General features: G+C 53.8%; 1 protein-coding gene across 2 annotated transcripts in view; it reads right to left on the bottom strand.

Annotated features, from left to right (window-relative positions):
- The window catches only part of NRBP1 (nuclear receptor binding protein 1), a 78171-nt gene that overhangs the window by 28899 nt on the left and 26557 nt on the right, over positions 1-22715 (bottom strand). For both annotated transcript variants that reach the window (XM_069973306.1, XM_069973307.1), the window contains exons 3-7: positions 21876-21998; positions 21355-21456; positions 20904-20993; positions 20784-20824; positions 7067-7161 (exon numbers count right to left, since the gene is read on the bottom strand). In XM_069973306.1, coding sequence (XP_069829407.1) covers positions 7067-7161; positions 20784-20824; positions 20904-20993; positions 21355-21456; positions 21876-21998 — 451 coding nt within the window. The remainder of the gene's footprint in view (positions 1-7066; positions 7162-20783; positions 20825-20903; positions 20994-21354; positions 21457-21875; positions 21999-22715) is intronic.

Raw genomic sequence — 22715 nt, 5'->3', positions numbered from 1 at the left:
CATACAGCACACAACCAGGGAGGGCTCCACCTGTACATACAGCACACAACCAGGGAGGGCTCCACCTGTACATACACCACCGGGAAGGGCTCCACCTGTACATACAGCACACAACCAGGGAGGGCTCCGCCTGTACATACAGCACACAACCAGGGAGGGCTCCGCCTGTACATACACCACCGGGGAGGGCTCCGCCTGTACATACACCACCGGGGAGGGCTCCGCCTGTACATACAGCACAAAACCAGGGAGGGCTCCGCCTGTACATACACCACCAGGGAGGGCTCCGCCTGTACATACACCACCGGGGAGGGCTCCACCTGTACATACAGCACACAACCAGGGAGGGCTCCGCCTGTACATACAGCACACAACCAGGGAGGGCTCCGCCTGTACATACAGCACACAACCAGGGAGGGCTCCGCCTGTACATACAGCACACAACCAGGGAGGGCTCCGCCTGTACATACAGCACACAACCAGGGAGGGCTCCACCTGTACATACAGAACACAACCAGGGAGGGCTCCACCTGTACATACAGCACACAACCAGGGAGGGCTCCACCTGTACATACAGCACACAACCAGGGAGGGCTCCGCCTGTACATACAGCACACAACCAGGGAGGGCTCCGCCTGTACATACAGCACACAACCAGGGAGGGCTCCGCCTGTACATACAGCACACAACCAGGGAGGGCTCCGCCTGTACATACACCACCAAGGAGGGCTCCGCCTGTACATACACCACCGGTGAGGACTCCACCTGTACATACACCACTGGGGAGGGCTCCGCCTGTACATACAGCACACAACCATGGAGGGCTCCGCCTGTACATACAGCACACAACCAGGGAGGGCTCCGCCTGTACATACGGCACACAACCAGGGAGGGCTCCGCCTGTACATACACCACCGGGGAGGGCTCCGCCTGCACATACACCACCGGGGAGGGCTCCGCCCGTACATACAGCACACAACCAGGCAGGGCTCTGCCTGTACAGACAGCACACAACCAGGGAGGGCTCCGCCTGTACATACAGCACACAACCAGGGAGGGCTCCGCCTGTACATACAGCACACAACCAGGGAGGGCTCCGCCTGCACATACACCACACCACCGGGGAGGGCTCCGCCTGTACATTCACCACACCATCGGGGAGGGCTCCGCCTGTACATACACCACACCACCGGGAATGGCTCCGCCTGTACATACACCACACCACCGGGGATGGCTCCGCCTGTACATACACCACACCACCGGGGAGGGCTCCGCCTGTACATACACCACACCACCGGGGAGGGCTCCGCCTGTACATACAGCACGCAACCAGGGAGGGCTCCGCCTGTACATACACCACCGGGGAGGGCTCCGCCTGTACATACACCACCGGGGAGGGCTCCGCCTGTACATACAGCACACAACCAGGGAGGGCTCCGCCTGTACATACACCACCGGGTAGGACTCCGCCTGTACATACAGCACACAACCAGGGAGGGCTCCGCCTGTACATACAGCACACAACCAGGGAGGGCTCCGCCTGTACATACAGCACACAACCAGGGAGGGCTCCGCCTGTACATACAGCACACAACCAGGGAGGGCTCCTCCTGTACATACAGAACACAACCAGGGAGGGCTCCACCTGTACATACAGCACACAACCAGGGAGGGCTCCACCTGTACATACAGCACACAACCAGGGAGGGCTCCGCCTGTACATACAGCACACAACCAGGGAGGGCTCCGCCTGTACATACAGCACACAACCAGGGAGGGCTCCGCCTGTACATACAGCACACAACCAGGGAGGGCTCCGCCTGTACATACACCACCAAGGAGGGCTCCGCCTGTACATACACCACCGGTGAGGACTCCACCTGTACATACACCACTGGGGAGGGCTCCGCCTGTACATACAGCACACAACCATGGAGGGCTCCGCCTGTACATACAGCACACAACCAGGGAGGGCTCCGCCTGTACATACGGCACACAACCAGGGAGGGCTCCGCCTGTACATACACCACCGGGGAGGGCTCCGCCTGCACATACACCACCGGGGAGGGCTCCGCCTGTACATACAGCACACAACCAGGCAGGGCTCCGCCTGTACATACAGCACACCACCAGGGAGGGCTCCGCCTGTACATACAGCACACAACCAGGGAGGGCTCCGCCTGTACATACAGCACACAACCAGGGAGGGCTCCGCCTGCACATACACCACACCACCGGGGAGGGCTCCGCCTGTACATTCACCACACCATCGGGGAGGGCTCCGCCTGTACATACACCACACCACCGGGAATGGCTCCGCCTGTACATACACCACACCACCGGGGATGGCTCCGCCTGTACATACACCACACCACCGGGGAGGGCTCCGCCTGTACATACACCACACCACCGGGGAGGGCTCCGCCTGTACATACAGCACGCAACCAGGGAGGGCTCCGCCTGTACATACACCACCGGGGAGGGCTCCGCCTGTACATACACCACCGGGGAGGGCTCCGCCTGTACATACAGCACACAACCAGGGAGGGCTCCGCCTGTACATACACCACCGGGTAGGACTCCGCCTGTACATACAGCACACAACCACCAGGGAGGGCTCCGCCTGTACATACAGCACACCACCGGGGAGGGCTTCACCTGTACATACACCACACCACCGGGGAGGGCTCCGCCTGTACATACACTACACCACCGGGGAGGGCTCCGCCTGTACATACAGCATCGGGGAGGGCTCCGCCTGTACATACACCACCGGGGAGGGCTTCACCTGTACATACACCACACCACCGGGAAGGGCTCCGCCTGTACATACACCACACCACCGGGGAGGGCTCCGGCTGTACATTCACCACACCACCGAGGAGGGCTCCGCCTGTACATACACCACACCACCGGGGAGGGCTCCGCCTGTACATACACCACCGGGGAGGGCTCCGCCTGTACATACACCACCGGGGAGGGCTCCGCCTGTACATACACCACCGGGGAGGGCTCCGCCTGTACATACAGCACACAACCAGGGAGGGCTCCGCCTGTACATACACCACCGGGGAGGGCTCCGCCTGTACATACAGCACACAACCACCAGGGAGGGCTCCGCCTGTACATACAGCACACCACCGGGGAGGGCTTCACCTGTACATACACCACACCACCGGGGAGGGCTCCGCCTGTACATACAATACACCACCGGGGAGGGCTCCGCCTGTACATACAGCATCGGGGAGGGCTCCGCCTGTACATACACCACCGGGGAGGGCTTCACCTGTACATACACCACACCACCGGGGAGGGCTCCGCCTGAACATACACCACACCACCGGGAAGGACCCTGTCTGTACATACACCAGACTGAGGAGGGCTCCATCTGTACATACACCACACTGGGGAAGGCTCCGCCTGTAAATACATACCAACGGTGAGGGCTTCACCTGTACATACACCATACCACTGTGGGGAAGGCTCTGCCTGTAAATACACCACATATATATATATATACACACACACACACCAGCCTGAGGAGCTCTCTGCTTATACTTACATCTATATACACACACACACCACCCTGAGGAGCGCTCCGCTTGTACATACACCTATACACACACCACCCTGAGGAGCGCTCCGCTTGTACATACACCTATACACACACCACCCTGAGGAGCGCTCCGCTTGTACATACACCTATACACACACCACCCTGAGGAGCGCTCCGCTTGTACATACACCTATACACACACCACCCTGAGGAGCGCTCCGCTTGTACATACACCCATACACACACCACCCTGAGGAGCGCTCCGCTTGTACATACACCCATACACACATCACCCTGAGGAGTGCTCCGCTTGTACATACACCCATACACACATCACCCTGATGAGTGCTCCGCTAGTACATAAACACCACCCTGAGGAGCGCTCCGCTTGTACATACACCTATACACACACCACCCTGAGGAGCGCTCCGCTTGTACATACACCCATACACACATCACCCTGAGGAGTGCTCCGCTTGTACATACATCCATACACACATTACCCTGAGGAGTGCTCCGCTAGTACATAAACACCACCCTGAGGAGCGCTCCGCTTGTACATACACCTAAACACACACCACCCTGAGGAGCGCTCCGCTTGTACATACACCCATACACACATCACCCTGAGGAGTGCTCCGCTAGTACATAAACACCACCCTGAGGAGCGCTCCGCTTGTACATACACCTATACACACACCACCCTGAGGAGCGCTCCGCTTGTACATACACCAATACACACACCACCCTGAGGAGCGCTCCGCTTGTACATACACCAATACACACACACACACACACACATCACCCTACGGAGCGCTCCGCTTGTACATACACCTAGCAAACAAATCCCCCTGCGGAACGCTCCGCTTGTACATACACCTACACACACATCACCCTGCGGAGCGCTCCGCTTGTACATACACCTACACACACACACACATCACCCTGCGGAGCGCTCCGCTTGTACATACACCTACATACACACATCACCCTGCGGAGCGCTACGCTTGTACATACACCTACATACACACACACACACACACACACACACATCACCCTGCGGAGCGCTCCGCTTGTACATACAGCTTACAAACAAATCTCCTTGCGGAGCGCTCCTCTTGTACATACACACACACATATCACCCTGCGGAGCGCTCCGCTTGTACATACACATATACACACACACACACACATCACCCTGCGCAGCACTCCGCTTGTACATACACATACACACACACACATCACCCTGCGGAGCACTCCGCTTGTACATACACATATACACACACACACACACACACATCACCCTGCAGAGCGCTTCACTTGTACATACACCTATACACACACAACAACACGCATCCCCCTGAGGGAGAACTCCACCAAGCTCTTCAGTCCCAGACACAATTGTACACCCAGTAAGTGGACGGTCAGGCTGTGCCCCCTTTCACCCTTCTCTGCCAGGTGGATGGCGTATTGCCTGATGTGGGCCAGACATGAGCTCATCCCTTCCTTCCCTTACACACAGACCCTTACACACACACACACACACCGGCCACCACACTGACCCTTACACACACACACACACCGGCCACCACACTGACCCTTACACACACACACACCGGCCACCACACTGACCCCTACACACACACATTCACACACACGCCGGCCACCACACTGACCCTTACACATACACACACACACCGGCCACCACACTGACCCTTACACACACACACACCGGCCACCACACTGACCCTTACACACACACACATACACCAGCCACCCCTTACACACACACACACACACACACACACTGACCGTCACACACCCCTGACCCCCAAGACAGGAAGAGCTCATCCCTTCACCACACTGACCCTTACACACACACACACCGGCCACCACACTGACCCTTACACACAAACACCAGCCACCCCTTACACACACTGACTGTCACACACCCCTGACCCCCAAGACAGGAGGAGCTCATCCCTTCACCACCACACTGACCCTTACACACACACACACACACACACACGCCGGCCATCACACTGACCCTTACACATACACACACACACGCCGGCCATCACACTGACCCTTACACATACACACACACACACACCGGCCACCACACTGACCCTTACACATACACACACACACCAGCCACCCTTTACACACACACACTGACCGTCACACACCCCTGACCCCCAAGACAGGAAGAGCTCATCCCTCCACCACACTGACCCTTACACACACACACACACCGGCCACCCCTTACACACACTGACCCCCAAGACAGGAGGAGCTCATCCCTTCACCACACTGACCCTTAACACACACACACCGGCCACCACACTGACCCTTACACACACACACACCGGCCACCCCTTACACACACTGACCCCCAAGACAGGAAGAGCTCATCCCTTCACCACACTGACCCTTACACACACACTACGGCCACCACACTGACCCTTACCCTTACACACACACACACACACAGGCCACCCCTTACACACACTGACCCCCAAGACAGGAGGAGCTCATCCCTTCACCACACTGACCCTTACACACACACAGGCCACCACACTGACCCTTACACACACACACACACACCGGCCACCACACTGACCCTTACACACACACACCGGCCACCACACTGACCCTTACACACACACCGGCCACCACACTGACCCTTACACACACACACACACACACACACACCGGCCACCACACTGACCCTTACACACACACACACACACACACCGGCCACCACACTGACCCTTACACACACACACACACCGGCCACCCCTTACACACACTGACCCCCAAGACAGGAGGAGCTCATCCCTTCACCACACTGACCCTTACACACACACACCGGCCACCACACTGACCCTTACACACACACACACCGGCCACCACACTGACCCTTACACACACACACACACACCCTTGACCCCCCAAGACAGGAGGAGCTCATCCCTTCACCACACTGACCCTTACACACACACACACCCTTGACCCCCAGGACAGGAGAAGCTCATTCCCTCACCACCACACTGACACGTTCTGTGTTCTGCCCTGAACACAGACGTGGAGTGCCTGTAACGGAGTCCTCCCGCCCGGGCAGCATCAGTCATAAGATGCTGGGAGCGGGGAACTGTATGACTATGCACTGCGCTGCGCTGTAATGACAGGGCTGAGTGTCTGATTCATTACAGCGCGGTACATATGCGTACTGTTCCCCCGCTCCCAGCATCTTATCACTGATGCTGCCCGGGCGGGAGGACTCCATTACAGGCATTCCACGTCCATGTTCCGCGTGTAACACAGAATGTATGGAGCCGGCCTTACACACAAAGCACCACACACCCCTGACCCTGGGACAGGAGGGGCTCATCTTACAGGGGGCCCCCGCTGATCACTAGATTACAGGTGCGGTTAATGGCAGGCAGCTGCACACTGGTCCCGGACCCAGACAACACAGGAAGCCGCCATGGAGGTGCCCAGCCTTACCGGAGCCAATCTTGATGAGTCCATTGTGCTGAATGAAGATGGTGTCACAGGTCAGGTTCCCATGAATAATCGGGGGGTCACAGGAGTGGAGGTAACTGAGGAGAGAAAAGGTCTATGTAAGAACTACAATCGCCATCATACACACCTTACAGAAGACAGAAAGGTATACGGCTCCTCTATATATCAGGATGGTGGGGGGTATACGGCTCCTCTATATATCATGATGGTGGGGGGTATACGGCTCCTCTATATATCAGGATGGGGGGGGGTATACGGCTCCTCTATATATCAGGATGGGGGGGGGGGTATACGGCTCCTCTATATATCAGGATGGTGGGGGGGTATACGGCTCCTCTATATATCAGGATGGTGGGGGGTATACGGCTCCTCTATATATCAGGATGGTGGGGGGTATACGGCTCCTCTATATATCAGGATGGTGGGGGGTATACGGCTACTCTATATATCAGGATGGTGAGGGGTATACGGCTCCTCTATATATCAGGATGGTGGGGGGTATACGGCTCCTCTATATATCAGGATGGTGGGGGGTATACGGCTCCTCTATATATCAGGATGGGGGGGGGGTATACGGCTTCTCTATATATCAGGATGGTGGGGGGTATACGGCTCCTCTATATATCAGGATGGGGGGGGTATACGGCTCCTCTATATATCAGGATGGGGGGGGTATACGGCTCCTCTATATATCAGGATGGGGGGGGTATACGGCTACTCTATATATCAGGATGGTGAGGGGTATACGGCTCCTCTATATATCAGGATGGGGGGGGGGTATACGGCTACTCTATATATCAGGATGGGGGGGGTATACGGCTCCTCTATATATCAGGATGGGGGGGGTATACGGCTACTCTATATATCAGGATGGGGGGGGTATACGGCTCCTCTATATATCAGGATGGTGGGGGTATACGGCTCCTCTATATATCAGGATGGTGGGGGGTATACGGCTCCTCTATATATCAGGATGGTGGGGGGTATACGGCTCCTCTATATATCAGGATGGGGGGGGGGTATACGGCTTCTCTATATATCAGGATGGTGGGGGGTATACGGCTCCTCTATATATCAGGATGGTGAGGGGTATACGGCTCCTCTATATATCAGGATGGTGGGGGTATACGGCTCCTCTATATATCAGGATGGTGGGGGGTATACGGTTCCTCTATATATCAGGATGGTGGGGGGTATACGGCTCCTCTATATATCAGGATGGTGGGGGGTATACGGCTCCTCTATATATCAGGATGGTGGGGGGTATACGGCTCCTCTATATATCAGGATGGTGGGGGGGTATACGGCTCCTCTATATATCAGGATGGTGGGGGGTATACGGCTCCTCTATATATCAGGATGGGGGGGGGGGTATACGGCTTCTCTATATATCAGGATGGGGGAGGGTATACGGTTTCTCTATATATCAGGATGGGGGGGGGGTATACGGCTCCTCTATATATCAGGATGGTGGGGGGTATACGGCTCCTCTATATATCAGGATGGTGGGGGTATACGGCTCCTCTATATATCAGGATGGTGGGGGGTATACGGCTCCTCTATATATCAGGATGGTGGGGGGTATACGGCTCCTGCATATATCAGGATGGTGGGGGGTATACGGCTCCTCTATATATCAGGATGGGGGGGGTATACGGCTACTCTATATATCAGGATGGTGAGGGGTATACGGCACCTCTATATATCAGGATGGGGGGGGTATACGGCTCCTCTATATATCAGGATGGGGGGGGGGGGTATACGGCTCCTCTATATATCAGGATGGGGGGGGGTATACGGCTCCTCTATATATCAGGATGGGGGGGGTATACGGCTTCTCTATATATAAGGATGGGGGGGGGGGGTATACGGCTCCTCTATATATCAGGATGGGGGGGGGGGGGTATACGGCTCCTCTATATATCAGGATGGGGGGGGTATACGGCTACTCTATATATCAGGATGGGGGGGGTATACGGCTCCTCTATATATCAGGATGGGGGGGGGGTATACGGATCCTCTATATATCAGGATGGTGGTGGGGGTGATACAGCTCCTGGGTGGGATATAAAACGCCTCTCTATGTGATCAGTATGGGGCCCCTCCTCCTCCTCTCTATGTGATCAGTATAGGGCCCCTCCTCTCTATGTGATCAGTATAGGGCCCCTCCTCCTCCTCTCTATGTGATCAGTATGGGGCCCCTCCTCTCTATGTGATCAGTATAGGGCCCCTCCTCCTCCTCTCTATGTGATCAGTATAGGGCCCCTCCTCCTCCTCTCTATGTGATCAGTATAGGGCTCCTCCTCTCTATGTGATCAGTATAGGGCTCCTCCTCTCTATGTGATCAGTATAGGGCTCCTCCTCTCTATGTGATCGGTATGGGGCTCCTCCTCTTCCTCTCTATGTGATCAGTATGGGGCCCCTCCTCTCTATGTGATCGGTATGGGGCCCCTCCTCTTCCTCTCTATGTGATCAGTATAGGGCCCCTCCTCTTCCTCTCTATGTGATCAGTATAGGGCTCCTCCTCTCTATGTGATCAGTATAGGGCCCCTCCTCTTCCTCTCTATGTGATCAGTATAGGGCCCCTCCTCTTCCTCTCTATGCGATCAGTATAGGGCTCCTCCTCCTCCTCTCTATGTGATCAGTATAGGGCTCCTCCTCTTCCTCTCTATGTGATCAGTATAGGGCCCCTCCTCCTCTTCCTCTCTGTGATCAGTATAGAGCTCCTCCTCTTCCTCTCTATGTGATCAGTATGGGGCCCCTCCTCCTCCTCTCTATGCGATCAGTATAGGGCTCCTCCTCCTCCTCTCTATGTGATCAGTATAGGGCTCCTCCTCTTCCTCTCTATGTGATCAGTATAGGGCTCCTCCTCCTCTCTATGTGATCAGTATAGGGCTCCTCCTCTTCCTCTCTATGTGATCAGTATAGGGCTCCTCCTCTCTATGTGATCAGTATAGGGCCCCTCCTCTCTATGTGATCAGTATAGGGCCCCTCCTCTCTATGTGATCAGTATAGGGCCCCTCCTCTCTATGTGATCAGTATAGGGCCCCTCCTCCTCCTCTCTATGTGATCAGTATAGGGCCCCTCCTCCTCTCTATGTGATCAGTATAGGGCCCCTCCTCCTCCTCTCTATGTGATCAGTATAGGGCCCCTCCTCTCTATGTGATCAGTATAGGGCTCCTCCTCTCTATGTGATCAGTATAGGGCCCCTCCTCTCTATGTGATCAGTATAGGGCTCCTCCTCTTCCTCTCTATGTGATCAGTATAGGGCTCCTCCTCTTCCTCTCTATGTGATCAGTATAGGGCCCCTCCTCCTCCTCCTCTCTATGTGATCAGTATAGGGCTCCTCCTCCTCTTCCTCTCTATGTGATCAGTATAGGGCCCCTCCTCCTCCTCTCTATGTGATCAGTATAGGGCTCCTCCTCTCTATGTGATCAGTATAGGGCCCCTCCTCCTCCTCTCTATGTGATCAGTATAGGGCTCCTCCTCTTCCTCTCTATCAGGATGGGGGGGGTATACGGCTCCTCTATATATCAGGATGGGGGGGTATACGGCTACTCTATATATCAGGATGGTGAGGGGTATACGGCTACTCTATATATCATGATGGGGGGGGTATACGGCTACTCTATATATCAGGATGGTGAGGGGTATACGGCTACTCTATATATCAGGATGGGGGGGGTATACGGCTACTCTATATATCAGGATGGTGAGGGGTATACGGCTACTCTATATATCAGGATGGGGGGGGTATACGGCTACTCTATATATCAGGATGGTGAGGGGTATACGGCTCCTCTATATATCAGGATGGGGGGGGTATACGGCTCATCTATATATCAGGATGGTGGGGGGTATACGGCTCCTCTATATATCAGGATGGGGGGGGGGGTATACGGCTCCTGCATATATCAGGATGGTGGGGGGTATACGGCTCCTCTATATATCAGGATGGGGGGGGTATACGGCTACTCTATATATCAGGATGGTGAGGGGTATACGGCTCCTCTATATATCAGGATGGGGGGGGTATACGGCTACTCTATATATCAGGATGGTGAGGGGTATACGGCTCCTCTATATATCAGGATGGGGGGTATACGGCTTCTCTATATATCAGGATGGGGGGGTATACGGCTTCTCTATATATCAGGATGGGGGGGTATACGGCTCCTCTATATATCAGGATGGGGGGGGTATACGGCTACTCTATATATCAGGATGGTGAGGGGTATACGGCTCCTCTATATATCAGGATGGGGGGGGGTATACGGCTCCTCTATATATCAGGATGGGGGGGGTATACGGCTCCTCTATATATCAGGATGATGGGGGGTATACGGCTCCTGTATATATAAGGATGGTGGGGGGTATACGGCTCCTCTATATATCAGGATGGTGGGGGTATACGGCTCCTCTATATATCAGGATGGTGAGGGGTATACGGCTTCTCTATATATCAGGATGGGGGGGGGGGTATACGGCTCATCTATATATCAGGATGGTGGGGGGTATACGGCTCCTCTATATATCAGGATGGGGGGGGGGTATACGGCTCCTCTATATATCAGGATGGGGGGGGGTATACGGCTCCTCTATATATCAGGATGGGGGGGGGGGGTATACGGCTCCTCTATATATCAGGATGGGGGGGGGTATACGGCTCCTCTATATATCAGGATGGGGGGGGGGGTATACGGCTCCTCTATATATCAGGATGGTGGGGGGTATACGGCTCCTCTATATATCAGGATGGGGGGGGGGTATACGGCTCCTCTATATATCAGGATGGGGGGGGGGGGTATACGGCTCCTCTATATATCAGGATGGTGGGGGGTATACGGCTCCTCTATATATCAGGATGGGGGGGGTATACGGCTCCTCTATATATCAGGATGGGGGGGGGTATACGGCTCCTCTATATATCAGGATGGGGGGGGTATACGGCTACTCTATATATCAGGATGGTGAGGGGTATACGGCTCCTCTATATATCAGGATGGGGGGAGGTATACGGCTACTCTATATATCAGGATGGGGGGGGTATACGGCTACTCTATATATCAGGATGGTGAGGGGTATACGGCTACTCTATATATCAGGATGGGGGGGGGTATACGGCTCATCTATATATCAGGATGGTGGGGGGTATACGGCTCCTCTATATATCAGGATGGGGGGGGGGGGTATACGGCTCCTCTATATATCAGGACGGTGGGGGGTATACGGCTCCTCTATATATCAGGATGGTGGGGGGTATACGGCTCCTGCATATATCAGGATGGTGGGGGGTATACGGCTCCTCTATATATCAGGATGGGGGGGGTATACGGCTATGGGGCCCCTCCTCCTCCTCTCTTATGTGATCAGTATGGGGCCCCTCCTCCTCCTCTCTATGTGATCAGTATAGGGCCCCTCCTCTCTATGTGATCAGTATACGGCTCCTCCTCTTCCTCTCTATGTGATCAGTATAGGGCCCTTCCTCCTCCTCTCTATGTGATCAGTATGGGGCTCCTCCTCTCTATGTGATCAGTATAGGGCCCCTCCTCTTCCTCTCTATGTGATCAGTATAGGGCCCCTCCTCCTCCTCTCTATGTGATCAGTATAGGGCCCCTCCTCCTCCTCTCTATGTGATCAGTATAGGGCCCCTCCTCTTCCTCTCTATGTGATCAGTATAGGGCCCCTCCTCTTCCTCTCTATGTGATCAGTATAGGGCCCCTCCTCTTCCTCTCTATGTGATCAGTATGGGGCCCCTCCTCTTCCTCTCTATGTGATCAGTATAGGGCCCCTCCTCTTCCTCTCTATGTGATCAGTATAGGGCTCCTCCTCTCTATGTGATCAGTATAGGGCCCCTCCTCTTCCTCTCTATGTGATCAGTATAGGGCTCCTCCTCCTCCTCTCTATGTGATCAGTATAGGGCCCCTCCTCTTCCTCTCTGTGATCAGTATAGAGCTCCTCCTCTTCCTCTCTATGTGATCAGTATGGGGCCCCTCCTCCTCCTCTCTATGTGATCAGTATAGGGCCCCTCCTCCTCCTCTCTATGTGATCAGTATAGGGCTCCTCCTCTTCCTCTCTATGTGATCAGTATAGGGCTCCTCCTCCTCTCTATGTGATCAGTATAGGGCTCCTCCTCTTCCTCTCTATGCGATCAGTATGGGGCCCCTCCTCTCTATGTGATCAGTATAGGGCTCCTCCTCTTCCTCTCTATGTGATCAGTATGGGGCTCCTCCTCTTCCTCTCTATGTGATCAGTATAGGGCCCCTCCTCTTCCTCTCTATGTGATCAGTATAGGGCCCCTCCTCTTCCTCTCTATGTGATCAGTATGGGGCCCCTCCTCCTCCTCTCTATGTGATCAGTATAGGGCTCCTCCTCTTCCTCTCTATCAGGATGGGGGGGGGTATACGGCTCCTCTATATATCAGGATGGGGGGGGTATACGGCTACTCTATATATCAGGATGGTGAGGGGTATACGGCTCCTCTATATATCAGGATGGGGGGGGGTATACGGCTCCTCTATATATCAGGATGGTGAGGGGTATACGGCTCCTCTATATATCAGGATGGGGGGGGGGTATACGGCTCCTCTATATATCAGGATGGTGGGGGGTATACGGCTACTCTATATATCAGGATGGTGAGGGGTATACGGCTCCTCTATATATCAGGATGGGGGGGTATACGGCTACTCTATATATCAGGATTGTGAGGGGTATACGGCTACTCTATATATCAGGATGGGGGGAGGTATACGGCTACTCTATATATCAGGATGGTGAGGGGTATACGGCTCCTCTATATATCAGGATGGGGGGGGGGGGTATACGGCTACTCTATATATCAGGATGGGGGGGGGGGGTATACGGCTCCTCTATATATCAGGATGGGGGGGGGTATACGGCTCCTCTATATATCAGGATGGGGGGGGGGTATACGGCTCCTCTATATATCAGGATGGGGGGGTATACGGCTCCTCTATATATCAGGATGGTGGGGGGGGGGGGTATACGGCTCCTCTATATATCAGGATGGTGGGGGGGGGGGGGGGATACAGCTCCTGGGTGGAATATAAAACGCCTCTCTATGTGATCAGTATGGGGCCCCTCCTCCTCCTCTCTATGTGATCAGTATAGGGCTCCTCCTCTCTATGTGATCAGTATAGGGCCCCTCCTCTTCCTCTCTGTGATCAGTATAGGGCCCCTCCTCTCTATGTGATCAGTATAGGGCCCCTCCTCTCTATGTGATCAGTATAGGGCCCCTCCTCTTCCTCTCTATGTGATCAGTATAGGGCCCCTCCTCCTCCTCTCTATGTGATCAGTATAGGGCTCCTCCTCTCTATGTGATCAGTATAGGGCCCCTCCTCCTCCTCTCTATGTGATCAGTATGGGGCCCCTCCTCTTCCTCTCTATGTGATCAGTATGGGGCCCCTCCTCTTCCTCTCTATGTGATCAGTATAGGGCTCCTCCTCCTCCTCTCTATGTGATCAGTATGGGGCTCCTCCTCTTCCTCTCTATGTGATCAGTATAGAGCTCCTCCTCTTCCTCTCTATGTGATCAGTATGGGGCCCCTCCTCTTCCTCTCTATGTGATCAGTATAGGGCCCCTCCTCTCTATGTGATCAGTATAGGGCTCCTCCTCTTCCTCTCTATGTGATCAGTATAGGGCTCCTCCTCCTCCTCTCTATGTGATCAGTATGGGGCCCCTCCTCTTCCTCTATATGTGATCAGTATAGGGCTCCTCCTCTCTATGTGATCAGTATAGGGCTCCTCCTCTCTATGTGATCAGTATAGGGCCCCTCCTCCTCCTCTCTATGTGATCAGTATAGGGCTCCTCCTCTCTATGTGATCAGTATAGGGCCCCTCCTCTCTATGTGATCAGTATAGGGCTCCTCCTCTTCCTCTCTATGTGATCAGTATAGGGCCCCTCCTCTCTATGTGATCAGTATAGGGCCCCTCCTCTTCCTCTCTATGTGATCAGTATAGGGCTCCTCCTCTCTATGTGATCAGTATAGGGCCCCTCCTCTTCCTCTCTATGTGATCAGTATGGGGCCCCTCCTCCTCCTCTCTATGTGATCAGTATAGGGCTCCTCCTCTTCCTCTCTATGTGATCAGTATAGGGCCCCTCCTCCTCCTCTCTATGTGATCAGTATAGGGCTCCTCCTCTCTATGTGATCAGTATGGAGCTCCTCCTCTTCCTCTCTATGTGATCAGTATAGGGCTCCTCCTCTTCCTCTCTATGTGATCAGTATGGGGCTCCTCCTCTCTATGTGATCAGTATAGGGCCCCTCCTCCTCCTCTCTATGTGATCAGTATGGGGCCCCTCCTCTTCCTCTCTATGTGATCAGTATGGGGCCCCTCCTCTTCCTCTCTATGTGATCAGTATAGGGCCCCTCTTCCTCCTCTCTATGTGATCAGTATAAGGCCCCTCCGCTTCCTCTCTATGTGATCAGTATGGGGCCCCTCCTCTATGTGATCAGTATAAGGCCCCCCTCCTCCTCTCTATGTGATCAGTATAGGGCTCCTCCTCTCTATGTGATCAGTATAGGGCTCCTCCTCTCTATGTGATCAGTATAGGGCTCCTCCTCTCTATGTGATCAGTATAGGGCTCCTCCTCTCTATGTGATCAGTATGGGGCCCCTCCTCTCTATGTGATCAGTATGGGGCCCCTCCTCTCTATGTGATCAGTATAGGGCTCCTCCTCTTCCTCTCTATGTGATCAGTATAGGGCCCCTCCTCCTCCTCTATGTGATCAGTATAAGGCTCCTCCTCTCTATGTGATCGGTATAGGGCTCCTCCTCTTCCTCTCTATGTGATCAGTATAGGGCTCCTCCTCTTCCTCTCTATGTGATCAGTATAGGGCTTCTCCTCTCTATGTGATCAGTATAGGGCCCCTCCTCTTCCTCTCTATGTGATCAGTATAAGACTCCTCCTCTTCCTCTCTATGTGATCAGTATAGGGCTCCTCCTCTTCCTCTCTATGTGATCAGTATGGGGCCCCTCCTCTCTATGTGATCAGTATGGGGCCCCTCCTCTCTATGTGATCAGTATGGGGCCCCTCCTCTCTATGTGATCAGTATGGGGCCCCTCCTCTCTATGTGATCAGTATGGGGCCCCTCCTCTCTATGTGATCAGTATGGGGCCCCTCCTCTCTATGTGATCAGTATGGGGCCCCTCCTCTCTATGTGATCAGTATGGGGCCCCTCCTCTCTATGTGATCAGTATAGGGCTCCTCCTCTCTATGTGATCAGTATAGGGCTCCTCCTCTATGTGATCAGTATAGGGCCCCTCCTCTTCCTCTCTATGTGATCAGTATAGGGCCCCTCCTCTTCCTCTCTATGTGATCAGTATAGGGCCCCTCCTCTTCCTCTCTATGTGATCAGTATGGGGCCCCTCCTCTCTATGTGATCAGTATGGGGCCCCTCCTCTCTATGTGATCAGTATAGGGCCCCTCCTCTTCCTCTCTATGTGATCAGTATGGGGCTCCTCCTCTTCCTCTCTATGTGATCAGTATAGGGCCCCTCCTCTCTATGTGATCAGTATAGGGCCCCTCCTCTCTATGTGATCAGTATAGGGCTCCTCCTCCTCCTCCTCCTCTCTATGTGATCAGTATAGGGCTCCTCCTCCTCCTCCTCCTCTCTATGTGATCAGTATAGGGCTCCTCCTCTCTATGTGATCAGTATAGGGCTCCTCCTCTATGTGATCAGTATAAGGCTCCTCCTCTTCCTCTCTATGTGATCAGTATAGGGCCCCTCCTCTTCCTCTCTATGTGATCAGTATGGGGCCCCTCCTCTCTATGTGATCAGTATGGGGCCCCTCCTCTCTATGTGATCAGTATAGGGCCCCTCCTCTTCCTCTATGTGATCAGTATATGGCTCCTCCTCTTCCTCTATGTGATCAGTATAAGGCTCCTCCTCTTCCTCTATGTGATCAGTATAAGGCTCCTCCTCTTCCTCTCTATGTGATCAGTATAGGGCCCCTCCCCTTCCTCTCTATGTGATCAGTATGGGGCCCCTCCTCCTCCTCTCTCTGTGATCAGTATAGGGCTCCTCCTCCTCCTCTCTCTGTGATCAGTATAAGGCTCCTCCTCTTCCTCTATGTGATCAGTATAGGGCCCCTCCTCCTCCTCTCTATGTGATCAGTATAGGGCCCCTCCTCTCTATGTGATCGGTATGGGGCTCCTCCTCTTCCTCTCTATGTGATCAGTATGGGGCTCCACCTCTTCCTCTCTATGTGATCAGTATAGGGCTCCTCCTCTCTATGTGATCAGTATAAGGCTCCTCCTCCTCCTCTCTATGTGATCAGTATAGGGCCCCTCCTCTTCCTCTCTGTGATCAGTATAGGGCCCCTCCTCTCTATGTGATCAGTATAGGGCCCCTCCTCTCTATGTGATCAGTATAGGGCCCCTCCTCTTCCTCTCTATGTGATCAGTATAGGGCCCCTCCTCTTCCTCTCTATGTGATCAGTATAGGGCTCCTCCTCTTCCTCTCTATGTGATCAGTATAGGGCTCCTCCTCTTCCTCTCTATGTGATCAATATAAGGCCCCTCCTCTCTATGTGATCAGTATAGGGCTCTTCCTCTCTATGTGATCAGTATAGGGCCCCTCCTCCTCTATATGTGATCAGTATAGGGCCCCTCTTCCTCTCTATGTGATCAGTATAGGGCTCCTCCTCTCTATGTGATCAGAATAGGGCCCCTCCTCTCTATGTGATCAGTATAGGGCCCCTCCTCTCTATGTGATCAGTAAAGGGCTCCTCCTCTCTATGTGATCAGTATAGGGCTCCTCCTCCTCCTCCTCCTCTCTATGTGATCAGTATAGGGCTCCTCCTCTCTATGTGATCAGTATAGGGCTCCTCCTCTCTATGTGATCAGTATAGGGCCCCTCCTCTTCCTCTCTATGTGATCAGTATAGGGCCCCTCCTCTTCCTCTCTATGTGATCAGTATAAGGCCCCTCCTCTTCCTCTCTATGTGATCAGTATAGGGCTCCTCCTCTTCCTCTCTATGTGATCAGTATGGGGCTCCTCCTCTTCTTCTCTATGTGATCAGTATAGGGCTCCTCCTCTTCCTCTTTATGTGATCAGTATGGAGCTCCTCCTCTTCCTCTCTCTGTGATCAGTATAGGGCTCCTCCTCTTCCTCTCTATGTGATCAGTATAGAGCTCCTCCTCTTCCTCATTATGTGATCAGTATAAGGCCCCTCCTCTTCCTCTCTATGTGATCAGTATGGGGCTCCACTCTCTATGTGATCAGTATGGGGCTCCTCCTCTTCCTCTCTGTGATCAGTATAGGGCTCCTCCTCTTCCTCTCTGTGATCAGTATAGGGCTCCTCCTCTTCCTCTCTATGTGATCAGTATGGGGCCCCTCCTCCTCCTCTCTATGTGATCAGTATGGGGCTCCTCCTCTCTATGTGATCAGTATGGGGCTCCTCCTCTTCCTCTCTATTTGATCAGTATAGGGCTCCTCCTCTTCCTCTCTATGTGATCAGTATGGAGCCCCTCCTCTTCCTCTTTATGTGATCAGTATAGGGCCCCTCCTCTCCATGTGATCAGTATAGGGCCTCTCCTCTCCATGTGATCAGTATAGGGCCCCTCCCCTTCCTCTCTATGTGATCAGTATAGGGATCCTCCTCTCTATGTGATCAGTATAAGGCCCCTCCTCCTCTCTATGTGATCAGTATAGGGCCCCTCCTCCTCCCCTCTATGTGATCAGTATAGGGCTCCTCCTCTTCCTTTCTAGGTGATCAGTATGGGGCTCCTCCTCCTCCTCTCTATGTGATCAGTATAGGGCCCCTCCTCTCTATGTGATCAGTATGGGGCCCCTCCTCTCCATGTGATCAGTATAGGGCCCCTCCTCTCCATGTGATCAGTATAGAGCCCCTCCTTTCCATGTGATCAGTATAGGGCCCCTCCTTTTCCTCTCTATGTGATCAGTATAGGGCCCCTCCTCCTCCTCTCTATGATCAGTATAGGGCTCCTCCTCTCTATGTGATCAGTATAAGGCCCCTCCTCCTCCTCTCTATGTGACCAGTATAGGGCCCCTCCTCTCTATGTGATCAGTATGGGGCTCCTCCTCTTCCTCTCTATGTGATCAGTATGGGGCCCCTCCTCTTCCTCTCTATGTGATCAGTATAGGGCTCCTCCTCTTCCTCTCTATGTGATCAGTATAGGGCTCCTCCTCTCTATGTGATCAGTATAGGGCCCCTCCTCCTCCTCTCTATGTGACCAGTATAGGGCCCCTCCTCTCTATGTGATCAGTATGGGGCTCCTCCTCTATGTGATCAGTATGGGGCTCCTCCTCTTCCTCTCTGTGATCAGTATAGGGCTCCTCCTCTTCCTCTCTATGTGATCAGTATAGGGCCCCTCCTCTCTATGTGATCAGTATAGGGCTCTTCCTCTCTATGTGATCAGTAAAGGGCTCCTCCTCTTCCTCTCTATGTGATCAGTATGGGGCTCCTCCTCTTCCTCTCTATGTGATCAGTATAGGGCTCCTCCTCTTCCTCTCTATGTGATCAGTATGGGGCTCCTCCTCTCTATGTGATCAGTATAGGGCCCCTCCTCTTCCTCTCTATGTGATCAGTATAGGGCTCCTCCTCAGATCTATGTGATCAGTATGGGGCTCCTCCTCTTCCTCTCTGTGATCAGTATAGGGCTCCTCCTCTTCCTCTCTGTGATCAGTATAGGGCTCCTCCTCTTCCTCTCTGTGATTAGTATAGGGCTCCTCCTCTTCCTCTCTATGTGATCAGTATAGGGCTCCTCCTCTCTATTTGATCAGTATGGGGCTCCTCCTCTTCCTCTCTATGTGATCAGTATGGGGCCCCTCCTCTTCCTCTTTATGTGATCAGTATAGGGCCCCTCCTCTCCATGTGATCATTATGGGGCCCCTCCTCTCTGTGATCAGTATAGGGCCCCTCCCCTTCCTCTCTATGTGATCAGTATAGGGATCCTCCTCTCTATGTGATCAGTATAAGGCCCCTCCTCCTCTCTATGTGATCAGTATAGGGCCCCTCCTCCTCCCCTCTATGTGATCAGTATAGGGCCCTTCCTCCTCTTCTCTATGTGATCAGTATAGGGCCCCTCCTCCTCCTCTCTATGATCAGTATAGGGCCCCTCCTCTCTATGTGATCAGTATGGGGCCCCTCCTCTCCATGTGATCAGTATAGGGCCCCTCCTCTCCATGTGATCAGTATAGAGCCCCTCCTTTCCATGTGATCAGTATAGAGCCCCTCCTTTCCATGTGATCAGTATAGGGCCCCTCCTTTCCATGTGATCAGTATAGGGCCCCTCCTCTCCATGTGATCAGTATAGAGCCCCTCCTTTCCATGTGATCAGTATAGGGCCCCTCCTCTCCATGTGATCAGTATAGAGCCCCTCCTTTCCATGTGATCAGTATAGAGCCCCTCCTTTCCATGTGATCAGTATAGAGCCCCTCCTTTCCATGTGATCAGTATAGAGCCCCTCCTTTCCATGTGATCAGTATAGGGCCCCTCCTCCTCCTCTCTATGTGACCAGTATAGGGCCCCTCCTCTCTATGTGATCAGTATGGGGCTCCTCCTCTATGTGATCAGTATTGGGCTCCTCCTCTTCCTCTCTATGTGATCAGTATGGGGCCCCTCCTCTTCCTCTTTATGTGATCAGTATGGGGCCCCTCCTCCTCCTCTCTATGTGATCAGTATAGGGCCCCTCCTCTGCGGACCAGTGACTCACCTGAGCGCAGACAGGATCTGCGTGCACCATCTCTTCCAGGCCTGTGGACACAAGTACAAGTTATGAGACATGTTTGGGAGGGCGGCATTACTCTGCAGGGCGCTGCGTACTCTTCCTCACCTTCTCGTTCATTGTCTTGTGGTTCTTCTTGGTTTTCTTAAGAAACTGCTTGAGGCTCCCGGACGACATGTATTCAGTGATGAAGATTACCTACAGGAGAACGGCAGTCAGCAGCAACGTGGAGGTCCGCTCAACCGAGCCAACAGGGCCCGGCCCACCACACCACGCCTACAGGGCAGGCCAAGGGTGTGTGTATACAAGGGTGTGTGTCTAGAGGATATAGAGGAGTGTCTAGAGGGTATAGAGGTGTGTCTAGAGGGTATAGAGGTGTGTCTAGAGGATATAGAGGTGTGTCTAGAGGATATAGAGGTGTGTCTAGAGGATATAGAGGTGTGTCTAGAGGATATAGAGGTGTGTCTAGAGGATATAGAGGTGTGTCTAGAGGATATAGAGGTGTGTCTAGAGGATATAGAGGTAAGTATAAGTGTACAGGGAGAGGCCCGGCACTCACCCTCGCCCGGTTTTCCTTCACGTCGGCCCAATACTTGTGGAACTTGACGATGTTGAGATGCTCCAGCTGGATGAGGTTATCAAATACGGCCTTCACCTTGTCCTGAAAGACAGGGAGTCACTGGGGGCGCTATAACCCAAAGAGAAATCCCTGCAACTCTGCACCCCTCCTCAATGTTACATCACCATCACAAGACCCTCCCTCCAGCAACAAGGAACCCCCGTCCCACTAAGGCCCACCCACATCATCAAGGAATACGCCCACCATCACTGAGCCCCCACCCCAGTCACTTAGGACCCTCCATGCTGTTACCAGTAACAATAAAGAGCCCGCCCACACTGACATGATGCCCCCCACCAGTCACCACAACCAGCCCATTCACCATCACAGGAGATTGTTGCCATTACCCCACCCACCACCTCAGAAACCCCACCCACCACCTCAGAGGCCACACCCATCATCTCAGAGGCCCCACCCATCATCTCAGAGGCCCCACCCATCATCTCAGAGGCCCCACCCACCTCCTGTAGCTTGAAGTTCTTCCTTTCTGAGAACTGCACCTCATTCCAGACCACCTCCACCCCCTCCTCCGTGTCCATGGCCAGGTAGGCGCTGTCAATGCCGGGCACATTGCGCTGGTTCACCTGAGGGGAAAACAGATTTATCACACAAGGCAGGACCAGCCGCATTAGTCAAAACCGTCCCCTCCTGGACAAGTGGCACGAGGCGCCACCTGACAGAGGTCTGGGGGTATACAGCAATATACAGCCCTAATAGGGGCAGCTCTTGGCACTTGGGGTAACTATGCTGCATTCATTGAGCAGGTACCATGCTGGTGAATCTGCAATATGAGACACAGCCATGGATAGGAGGGGCGCTACCTCTGAAGGGAACAGCCTTTCTTTCGGAGCTCAAACAATCCAAGGCCAAAAGGGTTAAATAGGATGCAGAATCCAAAGTAAACCACTCCAGCCACCATAACAGAACCAAGCCAACCTCACACAGCCGGCATCAGGCCCGGCCATACTCCCCCCTTAGACACTTACAGGAAGGGGTCTCCTGCACACAGATGTCCACAAGAGGGAGAGAAGGCTGCAAGACGGGAGCAGCGAGGAAAGTGCACTGCGCATTACCACAGGGGAAGAGGAAGGAGACAAGGAGGAGGAGGAGGGAGGTAGACGAAGAGGAGGAGGAGGGAGGTAGACAAGGAGGAGGAGGAGGGAGGTAGACAAGGAGGAGGAGGAGGGAGGTAGACGAGGAGGAGGGAGGTAGACAAGGAGGAAGAGAAGGCCACAAGACGGGAGCAGCGAGGAAAGTGCACTGCGCATTACCACAGGGGAAGAGGAAGGAGACAAGGAGGA

Source organism: Dendropsophus ebraccatus, chromosome 6 (genome assembly GCF_027789765.1).
Source record: "Dendropsophus ebraccatus isolate aDenEbr1 chromosome 6, aDenEbr1.pat, whole genome shotgun sequence".
Taxonomy (NCBI): Eukaryota; Metazoa; Chordata; class Amphibia; order Anura; family Hylidae; genus Dendropsophus; species Dendropsophus ebraccatus.
This window is presented reverse-complemented; position numbering and strand designations above follow the sequence as displayed.